Source organism: Syngnathoides biaculeatus, chromosome 13 (genome assembly GCF_019802595.1).
Source record: "Syngnathoides biaculeatus isolate LvHL_M chromosome 13, ASM1980259v1, whole genome shotgun sequence".
In the NCBI taxonomy this organism is placed as follows: Eukaryota; Metazoa; Chordata; class Actinopteri; order Syngnathiformes; family Syngnathidae; genus Syngnathoides; species Syngnathoides biaculeatus.
Genome location: NC_084652.1, coordinates 8,762,159 through 8,780,778, shown reverse-complemented (window position 1 = coordinate 8,780,778; position 18,620 = coordinate 8,762,159). Strand labels below are relative to the sequence as shown.

The following is an 18,620-nucleotide window of genomic DNA, read 5'->3' as shown; positions in this document are numbered from 1 at the left end:
TAGACGGTGCAGGACGCAATGTCAGAGTTACAGCGAAATGTTGGCGAGTCAAGCAAAAAAAGTTTGACGCCTCACAAACTTCATATTGAAATCCAACAGGGTAAAAAAGTGGAATCGTACTGCGCATGTAAAACAGGGTGAATACTTTTTACTTGGAAATATCACGAGTAATATCGTAGTCTTTAGAAGTGAGTGGGTGTATTCTTTGACTTCACTCATAATCGAAGCCAGTGCTCTGTCTAAAAAGTCAGATGCAATACAAATGGGCAAATTGACATTTCTCTTGCATGACATCACGCATGTACGTATCCCTAACCGTCTCTTGGGCATAAAAACATGACACACTTCGTTCAGCGGGTCAGTGATACACTAACAAAGTGAAAGTTGTTCTCCTGTACTGATAATAATTGAATCAAACTCAGAGAAGATACTTCTCCCTCACTGACTTTCCAACATAAAGCCTTGCGTTTGTTGATATTGTCCACACTTAGTTGTACGTGCGGTCTTCCGTGAGCCTTAATCCATCGTAGACACTTTGTCGACTGTGTTTTAGGCTCTGGAAGATGAATCAAGCGGGCCCCTTGTAACCTAGCAGGATATCTTTCATCAGAATTGCCCATTCCCCAGTTTCTTCGTAACATTAACTTTTCCAAGCGCACACTACTGACAACCAGCATTTTCTGTGGGACAATACGGCGAGAGGGGCGTGTCAAGCCGGAGGTTAAGACAATGCGGCGATTTGATTGGCTATTATTGTATGAGTGATGGACAGCCCGGAAAGGTCCATAAGATTTGCCACAATTTTGTTCTTGCTGCGCCGGCATATGAAGCTACGCTCTTGGCATATTGCTGCAGAGGATCCCAATGTATCGTTTTCACATCAAGTGATGATATTTTGGTCCGGGCAAAAGTAGTGCAGCTTTTCTGTGCTCTATTAGCAAAATAAAAGAAATGAAATGCCGCGTTTGCAGCCATTTACTGAGCACAATCATTCACCGCCATGCACGTTTTTTTTCCACACCTGTCTCATTGAATTCCTCCAATGAGACAAAATAGCCCGACGGCGATCAGAGCCACGTCGGCCTAATCAACGAGACAGTGAATGTTGTTGCGCTCGCAGCGCTCGGAAAATACAAAACGAGCAATTTCGAGCGCATCAATGATTCATGCGAGCTGAAGACGTGAACAATGAGAATCGCTGATGATTTATTAGGCGGAGGGAATGTTTGCTCAGAATCAACCCGTAGGACGCCTTGCCTGCAATAAGTCAGGACTCCAAATGTCACAATGTTCCACCTGGAATAAGTCGAATGGACCCTGTTGTAAGGACGCGATACTTGGAAATAACTCCAGTTGTTAGGACGTTCCACCTTGTTAAGAAGCGGTGACTGCGGTACGTGACGTGACGTGACTTCAGTTGTGTAAATTCATCTGCCAGGATTAAGCCACAGGACTCCAGTTATTAGAATGGTTCACTCAGAATAAGTCTTGAGACTCCAGTTGTTAGGACACTCCACATGGAATAAGTCAAAAGGAATCCAGGTGTCAGGACGCTTCACTTGAAATAAGCCACGACTCGAGCCGATAGGATCCAGTTCTTCGGAATTTCTAGTGTTAAAAGAATCCGGGTTTTAGGACTCTCTCACAAAACAAAACTCCAGTTGTCAGGATATAGCGCCTATAATAAGTCAAACGAATCCAGTTGTTTGGACGCCCCATCTGGAATCAGTCCAATGATTCCAGTTCTTAGAACTCACTACCTGGAATAAATCACATGACTTCAATTGTTTGGCCCCTTGGAACAAATGAAATTAGCGCATATATTAGGAGGCGCAGTTTAAAATCAAATGACTTCAGCTGTTGGGATGCTTCATCTGAAATGATTCCAGTAAATCCAGTACTTAGGACACTCCACCCGGCATAAGTCACAAGACTCTACGTTTTAGGACAAGACTCCTGGAATTAAGTCGAATAAATCCAGTTGTCAGGACGCTCCGCCTGGAATACGTCAATTGACTCCAGGTGAAATGGAGAGCCTTGTTTTTCCAGTAATAAACTCCCCGAAGAGAAGAGTTTACGACCGGCGAGGCGATGCTTCTGGAGACAGCGAAAGTCGGCGGAGCGTTTAGAGGCCCCTGGATAAAAATACAACTTCGGAGCTGCCTCCCGCCGCAGCCGAGATAGACTGCCGAGGCGCTTTCACGTGGGAGAGGCCCGCGTGACGAGGTGGCCAGGACCGCTAGGACCTGATTAGCGCTACGCTTCATCAAGCACCAAATGGGCCCCGCCGCTTCCACGGATCTCCTTTTACCTCCCGTTATCCCGACGTTCCATTTTCTTCTCTTCGCTATCCACCTATCGTGAGTCCCGTGCTCACCACTCAGCAACGATCATATATTCTCGCCTGTGTTTGCGATGGCTACAAGCATGCAAATAAATGCCCCCTTCTATTGGGGCCGTATTTCACAGAGTCATTAAAGTGTTCCGGGTTGCGTACCGTCGACTTGCAGCGCCGTTAAAACCAAAACCATGCTCATAAAGCAGGACTGTATCGCGTACCAAACTCAGAATCGGAGAGGTCTTAGCTTACAAGTATGTCATTTCACATTACCCGTTACTTGAAAGTAGTTTGTTCCTCTGAAATATCGCTGTCACTCCATCGTATCGTGGTCAACTACATTTGCCGTACCTTTAAGAAATCAGGAGCACAACTATGATCGCCGTCTGATTATATGTGAAAAAGTGGACGGATGATTTTGAAGTGGTTTCGCGGGTCGCATAAAGGGAAAGTGAATAAAATGGGTTCATAATCCTAAAACAGCAAACCTAGTGGACCAGTTATCATAAACAAAGAGACTTTACTCATCAATAAAATAAGAGATGAGTTCTCATGAAAACAGAGGACAGTTTAGTCTTTAAATTGAGTGACGTGTTTGCGTCAACTCTGAAGATAATTTACAGTTTTCAACGAACCTACCGCGTTTTTGCTAATATCTGCACAACTACTGGTCGCCTTCAATGACCTAATGTACGAGTATTTGGAAGTATTTGTTCCTCAGCCCGGCGGCGCAGCTGCTAAAGCGTTGGCCTCACAGTTCTCCGGGTCCCTGGTTCAATCTCGGCCCCGCCTGTGTGGAGTTAGCACGTTCTGCCCGTGCCTGCGTGGGTTTTCGCCGGGCACTCCGGTTTCCTCTCACATCCCAAAAACATGCAACATTAATTGGACACTCTAAATTGCCCCAAAGTGTGATTGTGAGTATGACTGTTTGTCTCTATGTTCCCTGTGATTGGCTGGCAACCAGTTCAGGGTGTCCCCCACCTCCCGCCCGTTGACAGCAGGGATACGCTCCAGCACTCCCCACAACCCTTGTGAGGATAAGCGGCAAAGAAATTGGATGGATGGATGTTACTCAGCCAAAGTTATCCAAACAACCACTTTGGATTGGTTCAATTACTTTGTAGGAAAGTTAAACCATTTGAGCCCGATATACGTCATTTGTATAATTTTTCATGAAATACAGATTAGCTACTATTGCAACCGAAGTAACTATACCCCAGTGTACATTGGAGAACATTTTGGTTACTTTTTTTTTGATTTATAGGATCGTTTTCCCCAGGCCTTGCAGCGTATCCGACGCGCGCCCATAAAAAGTCCTTCCCCTCGCGCCCTCTGCGAAGGTCCCGGGTTTGAAGGCGTCGCAGAGCACGCAATGACAAGCTGCGCGCACCCAGGAGGCGCCGTCAGTCCCCATTTGTCAACAAAAGCGGTTCAAACCTCAAACGCATTGTGAAGCTTTCTACCAAAATGGCCTCAGGTGCGCGCGTCTCTGTCTGCTTTGCATTCGTCTCGACAAAGCAACCACGAGATTCAACCTTGAGAGGGGGGGCGGGGGAGGATAAGACGGCTTTGGATAAACATGGCGTTCCATTCGCTACATTTGAAAATAAAAACTAAAAACACTAAACACAATTTAGCCTTCAATGAAATGAAAAAGAACAATTTTAGGTTTTTGTAAACAATGAACGTTTCAGTCTTTAATTAACCTTCCGTGCAAGTTTTTTTTGTAAACGTGAAGAACAATTCGTTCTGCCCAACGTCGATGTTTTTGTTATCATTAAATACGATTCCATTTAACCTCATTTCAGTTTTTGCGTAAACATAAAAGAAAGTTTGGTCGGTTTTCCTTCGGGTCATCTTTAATTTGTCAATTGTTTTTGTATCATAAACAATATTACGAGCCTTAGGGTACCTAATATGTTTATGGGAACATCAAAGAACAAGCATACCAGAATACACAGAAATTTGCGCGCACACACAAAACCTGCAATAGCAAATACTGTCAAGCGTCCTTGGGTCTTTGTAAATAAAGTATAAATAAAGTAATACAAATAAAGGTACTGAGACATTTGTTTTGTTTTTCACAACACCAAAGATGATTTTGTCTTTGATTAACCCTTCATTCATGTTTTATTAGCGGCGCTATCTCGGGTCTTTAATGAACCCGACATTTTCTTTATTAAAGATTGAGTCGTCAAGGATGCTGAAACGTGCGCGTTTTCAAATACACGGAAGGAATTTCTGATTTTCAATGAGGCTGAGGTCTGCGCTTTTGTAAAAATCAAAGATAATTAGTCTTCGATTAGCCGATTAATCGTGTATTCATACAATTTCATGCCTTTGATGAACCAAACCGAAGTATATGCCAACATTGAAGACAATTTTAAGTTGCCAAAGAATCTAACGTACGTCTTCGAGAAAACAAATGTATGTCTTTTTGTAAACAAGCAAGGCAATCATTTTTTCACAATGACATGTTCTCAAATGAACCTCCTGCTCGCATTTTGAACCTTTAATTAATCTACCAATTCTTTTTTGCAAATATTGAAGTCAGTTTCATTGTCAAAGAACCTATAATTATGTTTTTGTAGATATAAATGAAAGTGTAGTCGACGTTGAAAATGTTGACAGTTTTCAATTAAGCTAGCGCGCGCAAACAAAGACAATTTTAATCGGACGCTAATTCCTTTTCCTGCTTTTGAGCAGCCTCTCAAGATGCACTGCCGAACGTGCGCCCTGGTGACTAGCTCGGGCCACCTCGTCGGAGGCGGCCGGGGCGAAGAGATCGACCGGGCCGAGTGCGTCATCCGCATGAACGACGCGCCCGCCGCGGGGGTCTACGCGGCCGACGTGGGCCGCCGCACGTCCCTGCGCGTCATCGCCCACTCCAGCATGCAGCGTGTGCTGAAGAGCCGCAACCAGCTGCTCAACTCTAGCCAGGACGCGGTCTTCATTTTCTGGGGGCCCAGCAGCTACATGCGGCGCGACGGCAAGGGCCTGGTCTACAACAACCTGCGGCTCATGAACCAGGTGCTGCCCGCGCTCAAAGTCTACATCATCTCCTGGCAGAAGATGCTGCAGTTCGACGAACTCTTCAAGAAGGAAACGGGCAAGGACAGGTAAACGACCGAGATGGCGCTTGACCGAAATTGTGGTCGACACCAAAGACTGTTTAGAGTCCTTGGTTGTTGTTAATATCAAAGACAATTTGGGGTCTTTCAAGTGGAAATCCAGTGTATCCAACAGGTCATGTAATACGTACCCTATTTTGACAATGTGATGCTAAATCCTCTCTCATTTAATAGTGTTTTCAGAAGTTTTTTGTCAACAATTACTAATTTTCAGGGGAGCTGCCATTTTCGCGAGTCACATGATGTACGTGGGCGTATGTGACGTGTACCGCGCCGTACCAAACTCTCGATTACATGGGACAACATTATGCGCAGCGCTGCTTTCTCGGATTTATCCTCATCTGATGAAGAAATAGCAGTATCGGTTGATCGGGAAGACGGAGGAATACTTCCGTAGAGATTTGAACCTGTGACTGTAATTAATGTTGAAGATTCGGACGGTTCGTCGGGCAGAATGACATAAGTGCGTAAACAAAGGCTCCCGGGAACTCCGGGACGGCAGCCGCGGATGGTTCTTCGGACGGGAATCACAAGGAGTCTGACGAGCGAGCTCCGGCAGCGGCTGCAAGCCGAGGTTCCAGGTTAGCCCCGGACGCCGAAGCTAGGCTAAAGGCCTCCACCGCCTGGAACGCAGAGCTTTAACGTCCGGGGAGGCCTTTCACCGAGCTTTGGTGGTGGCGGCGGAGGCCTTTAGCCTAGCTTCGGCGTTTGGGGCTAACGAAGCGGGCGGCGGCGGGCCACGAGCCGAACTTTCAAGCGGCGGAGGCGGTTAGCCCCGGGCGCCCAAAGCTAGGCTAAAGGCCTCCCCCACCATCGAAGCACGGCGAAAGGCCTCCACCGCCTGAAAGCTCGGCTCGCGGCCCGCCGCCGGAGCTCGCTCGTCAGCCTCCGCGTCCTTCCCGTCCGAAGGACCATCCACGGCTACCGGCCCGGAGCTCCCGGGTGCCTGTGTTTACGCACTTATGTCGGGCGTAGGCCTCTGAGTAGTCAAGACTCCGTGTCATTCCACCCGAAGAACCATCCGAATATTCAACATTAATTACAGCCACTGGTTCAAATCTGTACGGAAGTATTCCTCCGTCTTCCCGTTCAACCGATACTGCTATTTCTTCATCAGATGAGGATGAATCTGAGAAACCAGCGCTGCGCATAATGTTGTCCCATGTAATCGAGAGTTTGGTACGGCGCGGTACACGTCACATACGCCCACGTACAACATGTGTCTCGCGAAAATGGCAGCGCCCCTGAAAATTCGTAATTGTCGACAAAAATCTTCTCAAAACACGATTAAATGAGAGGGGATTTAGCATCACATTGTCAAAATAGGGAACATATTACATGACCTATTGGGTACACTGTTCCTGCAAACCACAGGATTTCTCCTTTAATGAACGTAACATACAAGCTTTGGGAAAACATATTACTTCGGCGTCAATGGACCTAACCGACACATTTTTAAAAAGATCAAAGACACACATTACATTAATCATCAAAGACGCGTTAGGCTTCAATAAACGTAATGCTGTAAGTTTTGAGGAAACCAAAGACAACGGAGTCTTCTTTGAACATTTACCTTTTAGTCGGCATCAAAATGAATTGACAATGAACCTCTTTTCAGAATCATGCGAGACAAATTAGTCTTTCATTAATCCAAAGCAGTTGGTGTGTTTTCGTTGTAAAAATATTAAAAATGGTGCCTTCAGTGAACCCAGCGTGGAAAAAAAACAGACACCTTTTTAACTCCTTTGCCACAGGACGTGGTACTGTTAACGCACGCACAAGGACCTCGTAAGGTTTGAGAACGTACATGATTTACAGTACGTCCGTACTGCTGCTAAACATTGAAATTGAAAGTGGTTTTATTGTTTATGAAAAGAATTCAAAGCACCTCTCTCTGGATGGTTTTGTGATTGTGAAGGTTATTGTTTTCAAGCTATTAGATTTTGCCCGAGTTCAATTCAACATAGCAAAAAAAATAAATGCCTTGCCAAGTGAATATATTCGGTCGGACTTGTTCAAGGAGAACATCTTCTATATAATGGCTTCCAGGAAGTGGTTCCTAGTACTTAAAAGCAAGCCGAGTGTTAACGCACTCGGTTTCGGCCTCGGCGGCGGCGCTTTTGTCCGACGTGTCGGAGGAGATTGAACGCCACTCCGGTTTAAAATGGACATCGGCGGGGAAATTGCCTCGTGCGTGGGGTGAACAGCTTGGACATTTATCCCGGCCCCCTTGAATCACGATAAAGCCGCGGCCCGTTTCCCGTTTTAGCGCCGCCGCGACATCGGGAATGAACTTTTGTGAACAGTGGCGGTGTCGTTCAACTGTTATTTCAAAAACACCGTCGGCGCAATCAGCAGCCCCGTATGCATTTATTATAATGACGTGAGGTTTATTCCTGTTGTTAGAGTCAAGGTAATTAACGCGGCGCGAGGGGTGTTTCTATAGCCACCCATTTTAATAACGGCAGCGGAGGAGCCAACAGATGTCTCACGGTGTGTGGTCGAGAGACTGATTAAGTCTCTAATTAAAGGCAAAATGCACCGATACCTTTCATCCAGTCAGCAATTAGACGGAGCTCACCGGGAACAAAAGAAGAGAAAGAGGATGAAGAGAGAAGCTACTGAAAAGAAACCCTTAAAAAAACAATGTTCATGAACGTTTCACGCCAATAGTCAACACGGATCGATAATGAGACTGAAGCGACGCTTCACAGTGACAATATTTTGTTCCATCCCGAGGTAAAACATCTTGTTTGAGATATCTTGGAAAATGATACACAGGAACGTCGGTATGTGGTCCCGCGCCGAGTTTAAAGTTTCTACAAAGATCAATATTCAACTTTTTTTTTACATCATTACTGCACTGAATACTAAAATGATACACAGCAAAATTTATATGGTTTTGCGCTACGCAGAGCGCAAGCAAATGGGAGACACTTTCAATGATATTAATTGGGCGGCGCGGTGGATCAGCTGGAAAGCGTTGGCCTAACACAGTTCTGAGGTCCCGGGTTCGATCCCGGCTCCGCCTGTGTGGAGTGTGCACGTTCTCCCCCGTGCCTGCGTGGGTTTCCTCCAGGCACTCCGGTTTCCTCTCACGTCCCAAAAACATGCAACATTAATTGGACACTCTAAATTGCCCGTAGGTGTAATTGTGGGTGTGGCTGTTTGTCTCTATGTGCCCTGCGATTGGCTGGCAACCAGTTCAGAGTGTACCCCGCCTCCTGCCCGTTGACAGCTGGGATTGGCTCCAGCACTCCCCGTGACCCCCGTGAGGATAAGCGGCTACGAAAATGGATGGATGATATTAATTGGGATTGATTGATATTATTAGTTGCCGATCGATTGTTATTCACATGATGCCCTGCAATATCAATATTTTGTGTCAGCCCTACTTTAAGAATGCATCAATATTAGATGCTTGTGTATCAATCATCTACTCTAGAGAAAAACAATGTTGGTATTTATTGCAAATGATTTATTCAAAATCTGTGCAACAATACTGTGCCATAATAGATGACAATAATATTTTAATGCCAACGCTACCAAAATTGATATTATTACACATAATGAGCAATCCTGTACCCTAAGAGAAAAGACAATAATCAAGATAGTGAGGGTACATACAATATCACGATAGAGATTTGTCCCATTTTTTCTTAAAACGGAAAAAGATATTTACATCTCATGTATGGATATATATTACCGTAGCTTAACAACGTTTAAATGTCGAGGCCTATTTCGAAGTTAGATTCGTTTTAGGTTTTTTTTTTGTTTTTTTTTTTTTTACTTCTAGGCGTTGGGAGGCAGAGCAGGTCGTCAAAAGCTCTTTTTTTTCCATATTCCGGCTGAAAAGGGAGCAGTTCAATCATGCCTTTATGCTAATGTAATCATTAAAACCTGCGAGGAAATCTCGTTCAAAGTTCAAACACGTGCGGCAAAAAAAAAAAAAAAAAAAAAAAAAAAAAAATCAACACACAAACAGTAAAGGCCTCGTTTAATTGGAGGGAAAAGGAGAAAAGGAGCGAGCGCACGCCCTCGGATTGAGCGATAAATATTTGTTTGTCACACCCCCCCCCCACCCGGCCGGCTCGGCGACAATTTGCCTCCGTGTTATTCCTCGACACGCACATAGACAAGGAAACGACGAGAACGAGGAAGATGAAAGATAGAGGAAATATTACAAAAATAAAAAACAAAAACAAAATAAAAAGCATCAACGCGTCACCACTGGCGATCGCAGCGCAAACGCGCTGCCGGCTTTGTTTGTAAACACTGACGAGGTCTGCGTTTTCATAAACAAAGACGGACAAAGCGTGAACCTTACAGTGAAGCCAACACGGCGGCCGCTTTTAGAAACATCAAAACACACCTGAGACTTCAATTATCCCGCTGCGCTGTATGTTTTGGGAAATATTACGTTGGAGTTTGCAAACACTTTCATCTTTGTTTTTCTAAACATCAAAGACAAGCGAGCCCGGTCACGTGTTTTTAGTTGACATCAGACCATTTCGCGGTTTCAAATCATTGATATGAATCCCTCCATCCATCCATCGTCTTTGCCGCTTATCCTCACGAGCGTCGCGGAGAGTGCCGGAGCCTATCTTAGCTGTCAAGGGGCAGGAGGCGGGGTACACTCTGAACTGGTTGCCGGCCAATCGGAGGGCACATAGAGACAAACAATCACACCTAGGTGCAATTTGGGGTGTTCAATTACTGCCGCATGTTTTGTTTTGTTTTTTTTTTTTTTTTTTTGGGGGGGGGAGGAGGAGGAGGTGTGGGAGGAAACCAGAGTGCCCGGAGAAAACCCACGCAGGCACGGGGAGAACATGCAAACTCCACACAGGCGGGGCCGGGATGGAACCAGGGTCCTCAGAACTGTGAGGCCAACGCTTTACCAGCTCATCCACCGCGCCGCCTCATTGATATGAATATTAATCTTAATTGATTAATGAATAATACAATTCCATGTAATGTTTTTTTTTGTAAACAAAAGCGTAACGATATGTACTTCAATGAAAGTAATGTGTAGTGTGTCTTCGATTAACCTCACCTACGTGTTTCCGTAAACTTTTGTCTTCTTCCATTTTCTTTTGCCGCTTATCCTCATGAGTGTCACAGGAGTGCCGGAGCCTATCCCTGAACTGGTTGACAGCCAATTGTCCTTTTAAAGTCTATTTTCATAAAGAATGTGGTCATTAATGAACATAATGTAGCATTTCTGTCTACAATGACGCCATTTCTCCTTTTTTGTTTCCCGAACGCTGAAGTCGCTCCGTCGATGGTTTTCTTGAACCCATTTCGAGATCGACTTATTTTCCCAACACTTCTTTTCAAAGCAGTGCAAGTCTCAGGACTACTAAAGACTGAAAAACCCGCAGCAAGTCTGTCATGTTTTCATCTGGCAGCAGCCTTGAGGTGTCTGAAGGACTTTTTACATTTAAAAAGTTTTTTTTTTCTTTTTCTTTTTCTTGAGAGAATTCCAGCCCATTTGAGGCAAGCACAAAATTGTCTGCCTGGCGATCCGTCATCGGACGCTTCGTCCTTGCGGTGACTGCGCGCGAGGCTACTTGGCGACGAAGGCTTCGACGATTTGACAGGCTTCATTTGTAAGCGCTCGATACGCGGCGGGACGGATGCGTATTTTAATGACGCTGCGGTTCAGCGCGAACGATCGCGCGCCCCGGATCGAGACGGGCCTTCAAGTTAATCGCGTGCAAAAATCAAGCGCGTCACATCCATCTAAACGTCTGTCTCCCCGGCCCGCAGGAGGATATCGAACTCGTGGCTGAGCACCGGCTGGTTCACGATGACCATCGCCCTGGAGCTGTGCGACAGGATCGACGTGTACGGGATGGTCTCGCCCGACTTCTGCAGGTGAGGGAGCGGTAAACGCCATCTGGGGCGCCCGCCCATGCCGAGGTCGGCGCTGCTGCTAAAAGGAGCGTGATTAATATTTGAGCAACATCTGAGGTATTAGTGACAGATTAGTGTTGGTGCCAGTGTGAACGGGATATCTTTAAAAGGGATTAGCTCGTGTAAAATGAAGGACTAGGGATTAAGGCCAAAAAATAAAGCTGCTCTACTCTTGACACCATGAAATTTGCTATGAGACTTGAAGAAAAACATTCAATGGCATCTTTGAGCGGATGAAACGTTATAGTCGAGTACGGGTACTCTCAAATACTCCTTGCCTGCCTGCCTGCCTGTCTGTCAAATTCTGGTTTTCTTTGCACGGCTGCGCAACACCACAGATTTGTATTTTTTTTTTTGTCTACGTGTTTAGAGAGTTTGTAGTTGTTTTTTTTAAAGTTTTGTTTTCGTGTACAGTGCCGCGAATAGGCAAACTCAAAAATATGGAACCACATGCGGTGATTCACTTACGCATCCCTCACTACATTGCGGTTCACTTTTTGACGGATTCAAGACATGAAGCTTAGAAAAAAAAATTATATATATATATATATATATATATATATATATATATATATACACACACACACACACACACACACATATCATAGCTCTGAGGACTCCGGGTTCAATCCCGGCCCCGCCTGTGTGGAGTTTGCTTGTTCTCCCCGTGCCTGCGTGGGTTTTCTCCGGGCACTCGGGTTTCCTCCCGCATCCCCAAAACATGCAACATTAATTGGACACTCTAAATTGCCCCGAGGTGTGATTGTGAGTGCGGGTGTTTGTCTCAATGTGCCCTGCGATTGGCTGGGATAGGCTCCGGCACTCCCCGCGACCCTCATGAGGATAAGCGGCAAAAGAAAATGGATGGATGCACATACAAACACGTTTTGGTCTGCACTTTGCAGATTTTGTTCATTTCCTGTGTAGTCTGAAACGTAGTAAACGTGTGATAAACTATAGATTTTTCTACATGTACTTCCTGTAATGCCCTCACATATAGGTGCAAGGAGCCAGTGGCTGATGCACTTTAACTGTGTTTTGAACATCGGGAGAGCAGTAAAACAAATATAGTGCAGGAGTTGCTGTCAGCCACACTCACACGCAGAAAGGCCGGTATCACGCATATGTACACAGACAATACCTACTATATTTTTTCATAGACATTGTGGTGCTTTGAGTATATTGTAAAACAAATAAATGAGCTTTCTTTATGACGAAGTGATCCAGGGGAATTCACATATTCACAGTTAAACACGAGCAGCTGTTTTTGATTTTGAATTTTTTGTCTGTTTGCGCTTCATACGTTCTCCAATATGTGTCTCCACAGCAGGGACCCCGAGCACCCATCGGTGCCGTACCACTACTACGAGCCAAGGGGCCCCGACGAGTGCGCCATGTACATATCGCACGAGCGCGGCCGACGGGGGAGCCACCACCGCTTCATCACGGAGAAGCGGGTTTTCGCCGAGTGGGCGCGGACTTTCGACATCCACTTCTACCAGCCCGACTGGAGCCCCGCCCCTCTCCCGGCCAACCGCAGCGTGGACATTGGAGCATTGAACGGACCCCAAACGTGATTCGGACAACGGCCCCCCGCCCCCCGGGGAATACGAGCGGAATTTGCCGTTGACACGAGATGACGTTGATCCTGATTGACGTTTGTTGGGAAAAATATTTCAAGGCTGCTGCCAAAGCGCCGCATGGAAGGCGTTCAAAGTCACAAGACTCCGTTCCCCTCTTTCCCCCCCCCCCCTCCACCGCCACCCCCCCCACGCTGTGAAGGTGAAGTTATACGAGGAGCGAGCGTCGTCGTCTCATGCTCACTCCGGAGAGCTTGCAGCAATGTCAATCATTCCGTGCGTACGTGTGTGCAGGCGCTGTTCGAGAGCTCAATTTCAAGTGAAACTTCTGATGTTTTTCCAAAGATGGAGGCGGTCGAGTGAAATTATTGCCTAAATTTCTCCGTTTACTTTTCCAGACATGTCGTACATTTGCGTTCACCACGTCTAAAACCAATCTGAATATGAATCTGACCGCGAACGGCAAACTCGATATGAGCGTCGATCAAATGTCGACGCGTACGTCAAGTTCGCCCTGAAATTGAATCTCGTTAAATTCGCGAGACGACAAGCAGCTGGCGCCACAGCAACCGATCACGAGAATCGGAAGAGGCGTGTTCTGATGTACAGCGCGGCACCCCCCATTTAACCGAGGCCTGCCGCTGATCCCAAAAATCTCTAACGGCCAACGAAGGTTTATGTCGTACTGTAATTTCCAATGGATGCCTCTAGATCTCAAACTCGAGGCTCGGGGGCCAGATCTGGCCCGCCACATGATTTTACGTGGCCCGCGAAGGCAAATCATGTGCGTCCACTTCCGTGATTGTTGTTCAAATCTTTACCAAATTTTAAAATTGTAATATAAATCATAATGTTGAGGTATTGCAAGCGTTTTTCCGTTACCAACTATCAACAGTTGAAAAACCCATTACGCTTGATTTCTGATTCCAAAAGTAATTCATAAATTTTACGTGTCAATATGATGAGGCGATTAACGATTTTTATGGTTTCACAGTCGTCGCGGCCCTCCGAGGGGAACCGGAACTACAATGTGGCCCGCAACAAAAAATGAGTTTGACACCCCTGCTCTAGATCGACTTTTGTCCGAAGCTCCTCAACTCACTTCGGCAGCAAGATGCCAACAATTGGTGCAAAGCAATACTATTATTGGGAAAATGCCAAACTGTAAATATGGGAGGGTTCAAGGTAACGGATCGGAAAAGCCGCACACGTGAAAAAGTGCAAAGGAGCAGATCATCACCTGGTGTTGTATACCTATAAGGAGGCCAAGGTTTACGACTGACATACGACACTGACGTAACGAGTTTGTACGGTAGTATAAAATAAGGTAGAACTCATTGTTCAACATGAGAAGTCAAAAGCCTTGAGCGTACGTTTCAATTTGACCCGGAAGACGAGGTACTTGTAAACAAGCTCAAAAAGAGCTTATCGCCACCTAGTGTTGTGGAGACATACTGTATAAGGAGGCCAAGGTTTACGACTGACTTACGACACTGACGTAACATGAGTTTGTTCGCAAGTATAAAATGAGGTGGAATTTATTGACCATGAAAAGTCAAATGTCTTGGGCGTAGGATTCAATCCCACCCGGAAGTCAAGTCACTCGTGAACAAGCTGAAAAAGAGCTTATCGCCACCTAGTGTTGTGGAGACATCTATGGGTAGTTTGGCCAAGTATTTTAGTCGAAGAATTAGAGAATAGTGTTTGCCATTACTCACAAATTCAACTAGTTATTGATTTTTAGGGGAGCGAGAAGCTATCTGTTGTTGATTGCTGTACAACGCAGCTCAGGCCAAAGCTGTGTCTAATAGAAAAGGGATTGCTTCGCCGCCGTCTTGTGTCATCTTGGTGCCAACGAACTATGACGAAGAGTTTCTATTTAACGGACTAAATCCTGCTGTGCTACAAAAGTGATGAAAATGAACTGAAGACACACCGAATTAGCTCCCAAGAGCAGTTTCACCGATTGACGCGGAACTGATTGGTCATATTTATCATTCATCAAGCACGGTAGGCCCGAGGGCCTGAAATTAAAAGTTAGTCCTTTAAAGTTTGAGTCTGGGCACATCCGAGAGCTTCATTTTACCCAAAATATTAGAGACGCAATTGTATCCCGCTCTCCAAACGTTAGATTGCAACCGTTTTCAAGGACCTCATGAAAAAGGACGTGGGAGTGCCTGTTGATCGCAGCTTTCAGCTTGAATTGTTTCTATGTTTGCGTGGGAATTTTGACACTCAGTGGCTTTTTCTATTTGGGATTTTAGTGTCACTTCTTTTCACGGCGGACCCTTCTTCCTAGCTGGGCGGCTTTCGAATTAGCAGCGTCTGCGGCTAATCGCGTGATTGATGCCGCTACAAGTCAGGCGAGCGCGGCCGTGTCACAGCAGACAAGAGGACGATGAAGATGGAGCGGCCGCATCCATCGCGCTACGTTCGTTGCGCCAGGCTTTTCTTGGATGAGTGCGTGACACGGCAGTCGCTAGGTGAAGTGTGCTTATAACGTGCCGCGTATAGAACCGGCCCTCCCGACGGGCGTCAGCTGCTTTATTGAGCGCTTTTTTTTTTTTTTTTTTCGCCGCCGCCGCCACTTCTCCGGGAATCAGGTGCTAGTCAGTGGGGCTGAAAACGGAGAGACGAGGTTTTCTAATTATACAACTCGTCGAGTCCTCATTGATTTAGGCTTCGGCTTTGCGCGGTGAGTCATGAGAGGAGTCGCGGTCTCAGACGAGGACGCAGCCGGAGGAGTCCTTTGTACTATTACATAAAAAAAAAATAAAAAAAAAAATCTATGTTGCTCAAAAGGCTTGCATGAGTAACAGCGTGTGGAGCTCACACTTGGATTATTTTCGGTTTGTGCCAATTAACGTGCAATCGGGAACGGGTTTGTTTTTGCTCCCCGGTGTTCTCTGTATTTATTCCCAGAGTATTCATGTGTCACAAATGGATGAAAAAGCTTAAACGTAACCTTACACTCGGGCGTCGTGCGGAGGCCGATCCTGTGTCATGGAAATGAGCCACAGTTTACACCCGGCCCCTCGTACTGCGGGGCGCCATTGCCAAGTACCCGTGAAGCACTCACAAATCGGTAACATTTCCAAACAGGTTGCTGCATTTTGTGATGTAAAAATAATTGTTTAGGCCTTGATTTACTGAAGGTTTGCAAATGTGAAAACGGCCACAAACTTATTAATTTAAGCATATTCAAGCACTTTTACCATTTAACAGCCAGAATGGATATGCATTGCAAATAGCTATAATTAATTTTTTTTCGGCAAAAGGTTTCAAATATTTGTAACTCCAGTATTTCGATACACAATTTTCATCTCAGATATCCGCAACGAGATTCCGCCTAGGACAAGGTCATCCTTCCCCAATCATGAGAATAGGATTTGTCATGACAGATTGCCACTATGTGAATTACAGATATCTGCAACTGAACCGTACATAACTGTAACTCCAGTTTGAGATCTCTGCAATTTAATTTTGAGTAATCATAATTCGAGTCGAAGTTCTCTTTAATTCACTTCAAATCAAGATCATTGCGTCCCCCTTTCTGATAGGTTCACTATGTCAAAAGACAGATATTTGTAGATGGAAGGACTAGTTTGCCTCTTCCACCAACACTTCCAATTCTATCACTTCAAAGTTCTTGCGCTAGCAGTTTCCTCCCAAATCTACCGGGCAAACCATAAGAGCTACCAAAAGCGAAAATGTGTCTGCAATACAGCAGTTGCCGTCACTTTTACACCTGTTTCCCACAGTGTGTGTAATCTGTTAGTGAGCTAAAATACAATTTAGCACCTGCTATTTGAAGTCTGGGTAAAAGGTTGTAATCTTGGTCAATTTTATGGTACACACCTATCAACAGCAGACGGAATCACTTTAGAGTGAACTAATTTACACACTATTTAGGATCTTAGTAAATCAGGCCTTACATCGCTGTTGTTGGTTTATATAATGATAAAAATATGTATATTATCTGTATGTCCGGATTTTGCTTCTATTAAAATTGGTTCTAATTCTGTCCATTTGTATTTTTTTGTTGTTGTTATAAGTCAGGGGTGTCAATTCTTTCTGGGGGGGGGGGGGGGGGGGGTTGGGGGTGTCACAAGCTAGTTGAGTTTTGCTTTTCTTCATATTGTACTGAAATGAAATAAATACAATACTGCCTCATCATAAAGAACCTTGAGTTTGACCACAGTGCTAGATGCAGTTGAAGCCAGAGGTTTACGTACACTGTGTAAAAAACACACGTTTCGTTTGTCTCACTGTCTGAAATCAAAGCAGAGAATTTTATATTCTTGTTTGAGGTCAAAAGATTACTGTACATACATTTCCTGAGGATTGAGGGGCCTTTCCTTTGACTGGACGACTTGGGTCAAACATTTTGGGTAACCTTCCACAAGCTTCTGACAGTACTCTGCTGGAAACATGTCCCATTCCTCCTGAGAGACCTGGTGTCCAGTTTGTCGGTTCCCTTGATCGCACGTGCCTTTTCAGATCTGATCACAAATTTTCGATGCGATTCAGCTCAGGGCTTTGTGGTGGCCATTCCAAGACTCCTTCCTGAATGGTGTGATTGCTGGACGTTCCCATGATGTTTATACTTGCATATAATCGTTTTAAACAGATCCTGGCACCTTCAACCAACTGGAAATTGCACCCAAGGATGTTGTGGATCTCTATCTCTGATTTTCTGACCAATCGCTTTTGGTTTTTCCATGATTTCAAACAAGGAAGCAGAGTGTTTGAGGTGTGGCCTTAAAAACATTTCCAGGTGTGCTGTCAATCAATTCACCAGGCGTCGTGAATTCGTTTCTCACTGGGGCCTCCACTCCCCCAAGAGGGGTTGCGTCAGGAAGGGCATCCGGCGTAAAAACTGTGCCAAATAAATACGGACGTTCATCTGAGTTGACACATTGTGGTGACCCCTAACAGGACAACCCGAAAGAAAGTCAGTCGGTCTTTCAGTTAACCTATCAGAAGCTTCCAAAGCCATGACCTCATCATCTGGGCTTCCCCCTGTTCTTTAAAGACATAATACTGTTTATTTTTGTAAACTTTCAACTTAAAAAAAAAAAAATATATATATATATATATATATATATATATATATGTAGGAATTTTTTTTTCATTATTATGGCATTAACCAAAATTAAGTAATTTTGGTGATTTTGACTGACCATAAACAGGAGAGGTTTAGTCTGATATGACTTTAGACAGTGAGACAAAATTATAATTATTGTATTTGCAGTGCAGGTAAACTTCTGCCTTCAATTGACCCCTCCGTGGATATTGCGCAATCCGCGTCACTGACCAATCAGAGGCCAGAGATCTGCATAGACCAAAGCCTGTTTTTGCTCCCGCCATTTTCTCTGACAACATTGAATGGTCCAGTATAGGTTTAGTTAGCGTTTTATCGCGTATTTGGGTTATTTAACAAAAAATATGGTTAAGAGGTGTAGTCACGGACTTTGTAATAGTGACGACAGGTATCCTGAAAGGCTAGTTGGTGGAGTTCGATTCGTACCCTTTCCAAAACCGAAGACCCAGTACGAAAAATGCCTTCGATGGATCAAACTTTGTGGAAGACCGCATCATCAACTAAATCCATCTAATATCAACCGGAACACATATGTTTGCACGAAGGTATGC

General features: G+C 45.0%; 1 protein-coding gene across 2 annotated transcripts in view; it reads left to right on the top strand.

Moving 5' to 3' along the window:
- The window catches only part of st6galnac5a (ST6 (alpha-N-acetyl-neuraminyl-2,3-beta-galactosyl-1,3)-N-acetylgalactosaminide alpha-2,6-sialyltransferase 5a), a 30,205-nt gene extending 13,216 nt beyond the window's left edge, over positions 1–16,989 (top strand). For both annotated transcript variants that reach the window (XM_061839141.1, XM_061839140.1), the window contains exons 3-5: positions 5,045–5,457; positions 11,239–11,346; positions 12,713–16,989. In XM_061839141.1, coding sequence (XP_061695125.1) covers positions 5,045–5,457; positions 11,239–11,346; positions 12,713–12,962 — 771 coding nt within the window. In that variant the 3' untranslated portion in view covers positions 12,963–16,989. The remainder of the gene's footprint in view (positions 1–5,044; positions 5,458–11,238; positions 11,347–12,712) is intronic.
- The last annotated feature ends 1,631 nt before the right edge of the window (positions 16,990–18,620 follow it).